This window comes from Athene cunicularia, assembly GCF_003259725.1.
Source record: "Athene cunicularia isolate RWA chromosome 1 unlocalized genomic scaffold, athCun1 chr1_part1, whole genome shotgun sequence".
Lineage (NCBI taxonomy): Eukaryota > Metazoa > Chordata > Aves > Strigiformes > Strigidae > Athene > Athene cunicularia.
Window position 1 is genome coordinate 83,976,559 of NW_020799091.1, and position 12,639 is coordinate 83,989,197.

Sequence of the window (12,639 nt, forward strand, 5' to 3'; positions counted from 1 at the left end):
TTAAAATGCACTTTAAAAAATAAAAATAGACCTATTTCCTTCTGGGAAAAGGTCTGTCTTAATAACAGTCATAGAAATGTGCAGTCTGTAATTCACCATTGGGTACTTCTGATTTCCTCAGCTCCTCTCTGCACAGGGAAGAGCTTTTCCAAAGCTCTGGTCCCTCATGTAGATCCATCCAGCCACTGGTTTTTAACTAAGCTCACAAAATATTTATTCTTCCTACCAAATGTAAAAATTTTACTTTGTTTGATAATGGCAAAAAAATTAGGTGATTATCTTGTATAGCATAAAAGTTCTGATTGTTTTATGTCAGCTTCTGTTTCCTTGGACATGCTTTAAAAATGTCTGTCCTTTATCTATGCAGCTGAAGTTTACAGAAAGTGACTATTTTGGCAATGTGTTGCAAACTCGCAAATACGCAGCCCAATCTGATTTCTACTGGCTTAGAAAAGAAGTTCCAAAAACAGAGTGAGTAGACAAAAGGCAAATTTACATAATCTGCTATTTTAATTTATATGATTTAATTTATATAATTCATGTTTTAATAGAATTATATACACAGCTACATATTATGATGCAAAAAGCCTATGGGTAAACTCTCCCACTTATTCAGAAACTCCTGTGGATATTTTTATTTTGGTAAATTCTAGGTATCCCTGTTCTGATGAACAATAGTTATATGCTTGCAGCTTAAACTTAATTTAGTGAAAAAAAAGGGTAATTGAATCTCAGTTAAAAATGGATTATGTCTCTTGGTCACAGTTAGAATTTGGAACAGTACGGCAGGGATTTATAAAATAAATTTTCTAAGAATTGAACCATTAGCAAGAGATAATGTTATTATTAGTAAGAGCAATCAGCATTGTTAGTTACCTGCTGTTGATAGCAATGATATGGAATAAAACATAATTTAATTTACATCTGTTATTTTTATTTATTTGTAAACATGAGAGTGAAGATTGTGTCACATACTGTCATAAAATACATGAGAGAATCAGTCTCTTTTCTTACTGGTGGGTAATCAAATCCTTAAAATGCAAATTAAAACCTAAACAGAACTTAATTAGTCTAATCATGCTACTTAAAAATTACTCTTTCTACACAGAGACTTCGAAATTGGTGCGGCAGCTTAGCTCTTGTGGTGGTATTTCCTTAGAGCCCCAGAAATTCCTACTCAAACTGAACCATCCCTTGTTTTGGGGATGGCTCTGTGTTGTCTGTGAGGCAGGTAGAGGGTGTCAGCAGGACAGGCACAGGCTATTCTGAGTTAAAGTGTTGTAATTTGGCACCGTATTTTTGAGGAGTGTTTATAGCTTGATTTTAATTGCAGAGTTTACCTTCTCATCACACCTTTCTCTGACATTGCAATGGTTAATCCTAGGGTATGATTTTACAGGCTTTCCTGCAGCCCTGGATGCCAGGGCTAGATCATAACACACTGCGTTCTTTTCAGACCAACAGTTTCCATGAGAGCAGTGAAACACTTGCCTCTCTATAGCAAAAGTGATCAGCAACCTCCCACTCATGAACTGCATTAGGGCAGCACTAACTCAGACCACGTAGATTCTTGGCACGGCGGGAAATCTCTCCTGTAAAGAAATTAACTGGCAGGTGATCTCTGACTATACACCTCAAGGGCTGTTATCTGAGAACTGTCTCATGAATGTACTTTATAAATAAAGGTTTTAACCAATTACCCACTACAAGATTGAACACATTCTCCTGTTTGGCTTTACGATTTTATTTCAAGGGCTACTTAACAGCATCCCCCTCATCGCTTTTGTCTTGCTGCTCTTGTCATTCATAGGGGCACATTCTGGCCTGGGAGATCCCAGTCTGATTTTTGATCTATTTCCTTTGTCAGCACAGCTATATGCTCTGCCTACTGCTGGGGGTAATCCCCACCTGAGACCTCAGTCATTATTATTCCTGCTGGGAGATTATTCTGCTTTTGCACCAGCTCAGTGATGGAAAAGAGCTCTGAAAGTGCTGTCACACTGTCTACTTTTGCTGTCTGCTGAGGGGTACCAAGGCACACAGAGTCATTGCCACGTCAAATAATTTTTAAAACATGTATTATAACAAACCAATAACTCCCACCCACCAGTCTGAGGCACATCAAATCTGGCCTGAAAAATATCAGCACTTGCCACATTTTAACTATTGGACTCTACTGGTTTGTGATGCTTTCAATTCTCTTTTTTCTTTCTTTCTTTTATTTTTCTGGGTTTGTTTGGGTTTTTTGGGTTTTTTTTTTAAGCTTTTATATTTCATAGAACTCTACAGATCTTTGGTCTACACTGAAGCTTGGCACTGTGTTAATAGAGAATTACCCTTGGGGTTTTGTTTCTGTTTGCTTCATTTCTTCTTTCCCCTAGTTCAGTACATTTTAGCACACTATTTCTATTTAGAGGTAGATACTATGATCCAAGTTGTGGACTGAGAAAGATCAATAATAAAACAAGTGCTTAAAGAAATATGTTACCAGCTAGTAAAGTAATATTACCTGCAAAAGGTAAACCACTATATTCATTTAGCAGACAGTACAGATTTCTCAGCAATATTATTTCAAACTGGACTCACTTTCCTCAGCATAGTCAACTAAATGGAAAATCAAAATGATGGTTCACTCAAAGCACCAGGGGAACTCCATCAGGGGACAGACAGAGGAGCTGGGAGATACAAGACAAAAGAGTTTGATAAAGCAAGGGGAAGTGTGGATATCAGAGCAGAAATAAGTTATCCTGGAAATTCAATGGTTTTGTAATCAAAAAAGAGGAAAAAAAATCCCCCAAAGGAGGAGTAATTATCAAAATTCTTTGTCCTCTGTTCTGCTTCCTCCCTCCCTAGCAGCTATCTGCCTTAGAGGAAAAAGGAGCATGTAGGAAGTCAGGCAAGGCAATGCTCAGGGCATGGATGGGGGGATGTACCTGCCCTGACTGGTACCAAGAAGCTGTGACATGGCATCTGGGCACCAGAGCTGCCTGCTCTGCCAGTCCCTGGGACCAGGCTCCCCTGCGGGCACCGCAGCTGTGGGAGGCGCAACTTGCTGTCCTCAACACCCTTTTCAGACGCTAGCTGCACTCCTAACAGCTGGCTGCAGAGATGGCTGTCGCCTTCACAACTGGCTCTATCAAAGCAGAGAAAAAGTGCTCAGGTATAAAGAGAGAGATGTAGGAAAGAGATTTGTGGCAGGAGCTGAGGAACATGATGCACAAAGCAGCACAGGCTGGATCAAGAGGACTGGATGGAGGAGGTGAGGCTGGAAGGGGTGAGTGTTGGAGGAAAGGGACCAGGCGTGAAGGCAATTATAATAACCCAGGTGAGACACAACTAGAGCAGAGAGAAGTGAAAGGAATGCATGGGCAAATGATGGCCATGTGGAAAGGAGAGATAAAAGAGAATCAGGGGTTTAAGGGTGTTTGTTTATCTATCCATGGAGTCATAAACCTTCATACACACAAATATACATACATGTGTATGTGTATATAAACACATACCCACATCTTTTGAACAGTGATTAAATCCATCCTTCTTAACACCAATAACTTGCAAATAGCAAAGCATCGGAGGACTTCTTGGGCATACCACTTCATTATTATTAATCTTTTTCCTTTGAAGTCAGGATATCCCCTCTACGTATTTTAGACCTGGCCAAATCTTTCTTCACTTCACAACTTTCAGTGCTGGAGATGTAGGCATCTAGTAACCCTGTAAGAAGACACAGAGGAAGTGTACTATGAGAAGATTCCTGGGTCTCCTCCAGGACCTATTTCAGTTTCTTGACCACACACTATTGCTTGTAAGCCCTGGCTCTTGGTTTGCTGCAAGGGATGGCTGCTCTAAGAGGTGCTGGGTTGGTTGCCCTTAAGGACAGTGTAAAAACTCTTTCTGCCAAAAGGGAAAAGCAGGCATAAAAACACTGGGCAGGTTGTTGCCCGTTGATGAGATGCTGCTGGAGAGCCCCAGGAGATGGCAGCCTGGTCTGGGAGGCTAATCCTCTGTTTCTACATGGGAAAATGTATAAAACAGACTAACAATGAGAAGAGGAAATACATTTCTGAAAGTCACCTTGAAGATTGTCTCCACTTTAGAAGTTTTTCTTTATAGTCTTTTCTTGGGGAGAAATTTTCCAGATTCAAGCTTCTCTAGCAACTTTGTACAACCTTTCACTTTTAACCAGCTTAAGTGCATTACACATTCAAAAGTTAATTTTCTTTACTTATATGATTTTTTATTAAAAAAAATCTTATTTGGACATTGAACACCAATTTCTGCTTCACCTGAGTTATTTCTTCTAACTCAGAAAGTAGAGAGAACAAATTGGAAATTCAGTTTGTGCTTTACAGAGAATCAAATAAATTGATAAGCTTTTTCCTGTATTGTTAATGTTCCTGGTCACCCCTCTTAATGACTAGCAATGTAGCACACTATACTCCTAACTCAAGAAGGAAGTTATTGCAGAGAAAACAGTAGCCTAAAGAAACACAAACCTAAGAGACTATCTATCCCACCTACAGGCAGAGGTGGAAGTCACAACTATATGTCTTTGTTCAAAATTACAGTAAAATCTGAATTAAAGTGTTGAATGTTTCAGATGGGTCCCTTTCAGATGTGTTCTCTCCCTGTCAAAAAAGTGAGAGAGTCCTCCAGAGCGACTGCTAAGCCTGAAAAACATGTCTCACCATGCAAATGATTTGCTTTCATCCTTCAAAATAGCTGATTGCTGCTGTGAACAAACATGAAATTGAAATGTAGTTAATTAAGCCCCTTATTTTTTTCTTTATCCTCTCACGATAAGCATTCTTTCTTCAATTTTCCATTATCTCACTACATTACCTCTAACATTTAATCTCTTTATTATAGAGGAAACAGAAAACACACCAGAAAACAACCTCCCACTGCTCCTCCCCTTCAGAATCTCCTAGTAAACAAAACAGGGAGAGTTATCTGTGGCAATTAGAGCCTATAATGAGATGGATGGTTAAGATATTTACATGACATCACCCTTTGCTTTCATTAGTTAGTTTTTCTAGTTGCTGCATTGTAAAATAAGCTGCTCAGCTTTGAAGAGAGAAGCAGATAAATTTATTAATAAAAGACAGAATGCTGCCATTCTAAAACTCTTCCCTTTGTTGCATGGCTTACATGAAGACATCAGTTACCATAAAAACAGTCAGGATCTGCAGATAACTCATTCATTTGATGGCGCTATTATAAAGTGCAAATTGTGTACGTAAATGTCACTGACATCCCATATTTTCCATGTTCTGATAGATTTTCCTTTTCCTTACTCTTTGTTTTGCAGGTCCCACCTCTTCTCTTTGAAATAAACTTTCCAAAGCATTGCATCCATTTGGCTTTACAAAACTTCTGAGTAATGCATTGCTAAAGACATTGGGATGTTCCTGTTTGGACATTTACTAGAGCTGCTTCTAATTTATTATGAATTAACCACTAATGCGCATAATCTTTTCCTTTTCTTTTATCTCAGTTCTTCCTTATAAAATCATAAAGTGAAATCTTGGACTCGCTGATATCAGAGTTTCATCTGAGGGAATTTGGATCTTGCTGAAGCCGGTTGAGATTTTCCACTCATATGGGTGAAACCACTGTCAATATAGATGACCTTAGGCTAAAGATACTTGTAAATCCTATTTGCTGTTCAAATCTATGTTTCCCTCTCGTATGTATGAGAAACCTAACTATGAGAAGAAATGCTAATATTCTTTTTGAAACTTGTTTTACCTTGAAAGATGTCTATTTGCTTATAAGCACAACGATGGCCATGTTCATTGTATAGGGTAAAGAACGTGAAGCTGTTTATTTTGAATTTCCCAGAAATCATCCGCCCCTGTTGCTGGCATCATCCTAATTGTTCAAGTAGTTGTTCAGCAAAGCATCTGAAACCACTTCACTCGTTTCAAAATGCTCTCCTCTAATTTCAAGAGGGAGTTTCTCCACACATGTTGAAAGACACTTAAGAGATTTCATATCTTCTATCAGTGTTACAGCCTCTGTGAACTTCAGTTCTTCAGCATGACAGACCTCACAAGCAAAACGGTAGCTTAGAAATAAAACAGATTAGGTAATAGGAAGTTTAATAATTGCTCCTGTTGAACATTCATTGATTGTGTGCACTTAAAATAGAGCCATTAAACAATAGATTTCAGTGTCCTAGAAAGTGTAGGTAGCATGTGCTGAAATGGAGAAATACTGAAACTTTAATGTATCCTAGGTATTTGACATTTTTGCTTCCTTCCACTGAGTTCACTTTCTATCTTTGCTTTTTCTATTCATGAAGTTGTGTAAGTGTACTGATATGATTTCTTTTGCTCTTACTACAGGTGGTTTACAAGCCCAACTACTGTAAATGCTTTTTATAGTGCATCTACGAACCAGATCAGTGAGTATCTGACTTCTGAGCCTCCTTTTAAAGTGCCTGTTTGGGAAATGTATGTATCAAGCTTCAGATAATATCTGTAGGGTTTGTGTGTTTGTGACTGAAAATCAGAAGCTCAAATCTGGTAATTCAGCTGTGAGACATCTTAAGTGAGAGGATAGTTCTGGAAAACCAAGGGCTCCTGCAAATTTGAATTACTGTTGCTTAATGAGTTACCCCATGTCATCTGAGTTGCAGTGACCACATGTTTGTACTCCGTCCATTGCAAATGTTAGCTTAAATCACTTTTATTAAATATTTATGTTTTTCTTCTGTTTTCTGTAGCAAAAACCTGTATACACATACCTTCATTAATATATACTATTTAAGTAATAACAACTCAGTCCTCTAGTATTAATAAATGCGTGGCAATAAATGTAACTAGAGGAGACTGTGATATAGACCAGAAAACCTAATAAGTGGTGTCCAGACTATTTATTCAATACCTTCAAGGACAAGGAGTGGTATCTGTAGTTAAGTTAAAATTCTTACCTGTGTAGTTTCATGAAATTATCTTCTATGTACAGGACAACCTGTTTTATGCTAACTTTAGTTACTGGTTATTTTTAGAGAGCATAAATCCTGGTTTGGAAGCATATGAGGTGAAAGAGCTGAGTTTTTCAAAGATGTCTATGGATTTGGATGTTCATTCCCATTTGCTTTAATGGGACTTTGCATGCCAAATTTCTAACCGGCTTTAAAAGTCTATAATGGTATTTCTGTGTACAACAGTGTTATCTTTACCCTGACACTTCTCTTTGCTCTTATTAGCTTTGCAAGTTAAATCAGTCTTCTTCTGTGCCATCAGGGTCTGGAAGGCAGCTGCCATAACCTCTGTGGTCTCAGTCCCCAAGGACAGGCATGTCAAAAATCACTGGTTGACTCCCACTTTTTCTCCTGAATCTCTTTTGGTCACAGCAAGTAGTTTTTGAAAGGCACAAAATGAATGTATCACCTGAAGAGGTTACAGCAGAGGACTGACAATCTGGGTCTGCTGGTATCTGCTCCTATTAATTTCTCTAAACATTTTTTGCCTTCAAACACACACTTAAATTCTTTTGTGTTTAGGTGAGCTCATTTGTAAAGTGTGTGTGATAATTAGGCATTTTTTTTGCTTATAATTAGTTTTAGGCCTAGACAACTCTATCTTAATTAGAGGGCTGCCACCATTAAGCAGACACTTTTTTGTCGATCATCTGAGGGAGCACTTGAGACAGACTTCTCTGGGCTGATCAGAGCTCTGGAATACCTGCGAAGCATGGCAGCTGTTATTCCTGCTGAACTAAGCACTGTCCACCACTGCTGGTGCAGAGGTATTGTGTGGATGGAGAGGAAGTCCGGCTGGCACAAAATGAGAACCATCTCTGTTATGTCTTCTTTCTCATTGGGTCGTTTCAAGCTTCAGCAGCATTCAGTGCTCAGCCTCTCTTCCATCATACCTTAAAGAAAGCTGTAATGAGAGACTGGAGTCATTGAAGCTAAATTTCACACTCACTGTGTCTAAAGGTGTCAAGAAGCAGAGAGGTGTCAAACGTAAGCAATCAGTCACGAACATAGAGGCAATTGTATTTTCTGTCATAACTACTGACCTTGTTGTACTGCTGGCATCTGAACTTGAAGTTTGGGTAGTGCTGTTCACTGTCTTTTTAGGACTGTTCCTAAGAGGAAAAGGATTTAGGTGGCTCTTTCTGAACAAACCCCTCTCTTACCTGAGAGGGAGGTACAAATGTAATCATGTCTAAAAATGATGTGCAGTAGGAGGGAAGGTTCAAAGAAAGGCACAGTACAGTCTTCCACTTCTGGCTGGTGTGATTTGCAGGGGGAGAGGGCCCATGAGATGTGGGAGGAACATGCTCAAGTCTGAAGTTGCTGATAAATATTTGACACATCACTACTGAGTTCCCAGTAATGCCAATGGGAAAGCACTGCACTATGGGACACTGAAGATTGTGAACCTATGCATACTCACATTGCATGATGTATCATCTGGGCAAATTTCCACACCCAGAAGTTAGAGCTTTGCAGCTATGTTTTCACTAGTAATCCATTCAAAGCTCTGTAGGGGCTGGTGATATGCTACAAAAACTGTGATCTTTTTAAAGGCTTAGCTAAACAACAGAAAAAAAAGATCTACAAATGAGAGTTGTTCAAGAATAAGAAATAAGCATGAACTCTAGCAAATTAAATATAAAGTTCTGATATATCAAGCCCACAAAGATTTTGAGGATCATCTTTCTAAGAACATAAGAACTAATGATAAAACTTTTTTTTTTTTTTTTTTAAATACACGGAAAGAAGAGAGTCTCTAAGACATAAAAATTAGATAATACTTTGCATTGGAAGAGTTTGGGAAGTTCTTAGCCTGGGACTTTTTCTTATGGGAGGTAAGTCCCAGGAAGTGTTTCAAATTTAGTGTCAATAGAAGGTACTTTGGAAGAAATTCATAGAATAAACTGTAACAAATATAAGGGCCAGATAATATTCTCCCAGGTATTTCAAAGAAACTTAGACAAGAAATTGCCAAACAACCAACTTTGATGTATAGCTTATCACTTATAGTAGGTGTGTCAACTGTCAAATCTTTTTTTTTTTCTATTGCATTTAATGTGATGAAATAATTTGGTATGAGGTGAATCCCCTTACATTCTAGACGGTCCTCGGAGATATGGGGGACTAGGGGCAGCTGGAATTATCTCTTAGTAGGTATGCCAGTTAGGGCTGTAACTATAGGTCTGACCCAGCTGCACGAATGGCCCATATGCCGTAGGTCCAGTTGCATTCAAGAGAAGTAGTCAGATTCACAAATTGTATGGTCTATCTTTATGCAGCATCTACAGATTCTTTAAGATTGCCTGCGATAAATGTACAGACTGCATTGCAGGGTGGCTATATAGCACTACACAAAAGAAAAATGATTGCAATCACACACACTTAGTTCCCAGGTAAACACTTGGCGTAGCCGAGGGAAATGTTACCAAAAGGCAACTCTTCTGGGGGCATGGAGAGAGCACAAACCCGTCAATCTGTCCCTCCAATTTGGTGTTGGATTATCATCTCTCCAATGTGGGTACTAACTCAGGGTATTATTTATCTTGTGTGAGTGGGTGGGACTGTAGTCAAGCCATTACCTTTTGAGTAACGACACGGTACATTCCTTGGTGCGAGGGGAACAGCTGGTTTTTGTGGGAAAAAGAGGGAGGATGAGAAACAAGGCTGGCTGGCTACTGTAAAATCATCCCTTGGAAGAAAGAGGTAGAGCAGGAGATAAATCTGTCCTTGAGAAAAGAGAAAGAATAGGACCACGCAGCCTACACCTCACTTCACATTCCTCCTGGCACTATGGCAGACACAAATCACTGGACCTCCATCCTGTCCTGTGTTTATTCTGTGCACCCTGTATCAAGGAAATATGTGTTTTATAGATTTCTCATTGTTTAGCTTTTCTCACGCTTCCAACACCTAACATTTTCAAAACAGAATCCAGAGGGATCTGCATAAAAAGTCATTCTAACCCCTATATGTAGAAAACAATATGAATGAATAAGAGAGAGTGAATATGATATAACGGGGAAGAGTCGATATGACTTTTTTGTTGTTTTTTCTTTTAGAAAAAAATTCATGCTTTCTTAGTCTATTAGAGTTTTCTGAAATTCAGAAAGCAAGTAAGTACGCTTGATATGCTATGTTTGTTTCCATAGAACACTTCTGATGAGATTCTTTCCCAGTGCTATTAACTGGAAGTTGTCACGGGACAAGAAAGAAGGTCCTTTCATAAATTAATGGCTGATTAGAGATAAGAAGAGTCAGTAGGAACAAATTACTTGCTTTCGGAATACTTACAGGGTATGTTAGGAGAATCTGTACTGGTCACTATTTTAGCAGATGATCTGGAAAAGAGGGTGTTCTATTCTGTACGAAAGAACAGACAAATGCAGCCCAGGAGGCCAGGTCCCTCTGCTAGTGATTGCTAGAAGGTAGAACAATACACATCTACTACTGATTACTGCTGGAAATAAGAGAATGAACCAGATAGGCTCTTTCATTTGCTTGAGCGCCCCTGCTCTTCAGTGAGCAAACTGGATTTTAGTGTGTTCAAGGCTCATCTATTTTTGCTCTTGGTAAATGAGTTTACTAAGAAGGAGAATTTGAGAAATGAGAATTTTAAAATGCATAATAGAGATTGTTTCTGGAAAGCAGCTTCTACATTAACTGGGAAATACTTGGTGCCAAAGTTGATTCTGAAAATTAAGGTCATACAGATTGGAAATGGAAATGTACTGTGTGATGTTATCAACATAACCACAGCAACCCCAAACTTGATTAGTCACTAAAAGCTTAGTGAAAGAAATTAGAGTAAAAGCAACATCAGTGCCTTGAACCATGGATTCTGAAAAGGAGCTATCATCAAATACCTGCAGAAGTGGAGGAGAAAATGGAGGTCCTGTTCTTTTCTGAACTTTAAGAAGATGCTTTTTCTTTCTGTGCTCAGAGCACAGGAAGGTCTCTGACACACTCCTGTTGGAAGGATTGCAAATTCTTATGTCTCTGTAGTCTGTAACACTGATGTAAGCATTACACAAGAAATCACTGCAATCTCCATACAAGTCCATGCAATCTTCGTACATGGGTAAGCTGTTAGTGTTTTTAACTTGACTACTCAGTTACTTGAAAGAAATGGTCTTTCTTCACTAAAAGTGAAAATTAATAGAGAGTAGAAACTAGATTTAGAAAATTATTAGATTTGGAAGAATACAGCAAAACTTGCATATGCAGTAGATGGTAACAAAATTTACTATACTTTAGTGCAAACATCCTTATGTTTTCTGTTGCTTCATTTCATTTGCGTTACCAAACTATTGATAACTTGAATGGCCAACAATTCTCTTAATATCTCCAGTGGAGGAATATGGTAGATGTATCAAGGTAAGATGTGCTGCAAAAAACAGTGTTAAAAATGTGATACATATAATTTATCTTATTATTGTACAAGTTTATTCCTGATGTTCTCTTTACATGAGTTCTATTTATTTATTTCCTCTTTTTTCCGTAATTCAAAGTGTCTTAGATTAATAATGTTTATAATGGTTATTAATGCTTTTTCAAGCTTAGTTTGGATCATTTTTCAATTTCCTTTGCATTTGCTGGTCAATTTCCTCTCAATTAGAGGTACTTAACAGGGGCAACAGGTATATGTCATTGCCTTTATATTCTAAAAAGTGTATAAGTACTCTTCATATAATCTAAGCATCATTAATACTATCTTATTATTTATCATAACTGGAACACAAAAACCCTTTCCAAAAGCTTCTGTTTATTTTAATGAGCTCTAGAGCAGTCAACAAATCATAGACTCATAGGATGGTTTGGGTTGGAGGGGACCTTAAAGATCATCTAATTCCACCCCCCCTGCCATGGGCAGGGACACCTTCCACCAGACCAGGTTGCTCAAAGCCCCGTCTAACCTGGCCTGGAACACTGCCAGGGAGGGGGCAGCCACAGCTTCTCTGGGAAACCTGTTCCTGTGTCTCACCACCCTCACAGTAAGGAATTTCTTCCTTATATCTAATCTAAATCTACTGTCTTTAAGTTTAAAACCATTGCCCCTCATCCTATTACTACATGCCCTTGTAAAACATTCCTGTCCACTTTATTTTAGCCCCCCTTTAGGTACTGTAAGGCTGCTATAGGGTCTCCCCAAAGCCGTCTTTTCTCTCAGCTGAATAACCCCAGCTCTCTCAACCTGTCTTTATAAGGGAGGTGCTCCATCCCTCTGATCATCTTCATGGCCTCCTCTGGACTCCTCTGACAGGTCCATGTCCTTCTTATGTTCAGGGCCCCAGAGCTGAATGGTGGGTTGTCACAAGAGTAGAGTAGAGGGGGACAATCACCTCCCTCAACCTGCTGGTCACACTGCTTTGGATGCAACCCAGGATACAGTTGGCTTTCTGGGCTTCAAGCATACATTACCGGGTCATGTTGAGCTTCTCATCAACCAACACCCTCAAGCTTCTCCTCAGGGCTGCTCTCAATCCACTCATCACCCAGCCTGTATTTATGCTGAAAATAGATACAAGTGATACAATAGATACAAGTAATGATCGAATCATGCTAGCATGCTTCTATGTGAGAAAAGGTTTTTTCATTACAGTGCTAAAATATTGGCCCTTGAATATGTTAAGGATAGAAGGGAACTT

At 38.8% G+C, this 12,639-nt stretch overlaps 1 protein-coding gene across 1 annotated transcript in view; it reads left to right on the forward strand.

The window, feature by feature from the left end:
- Positions 1–12,639, forward strand: part of PHEX (phosphate regulating endopeptidase homolog X-linked) — a 111,132-nt gene that overhangs the window by 73,060 nt on the left and 25,433 nt on the right. The window contains exons 14-15 of the mRNA XM_026856220.1: positions 368–471; positions 6,351–6,409. Of these exons, the coding sequence (XP_026712021.1) occupies positions 368–471; positions 6,351–6,409 (163 nt within the window). The remainder of the gene's footprint in view (positions 1–367; positions 472–6,350; positions 6,410–12,639) is intronic.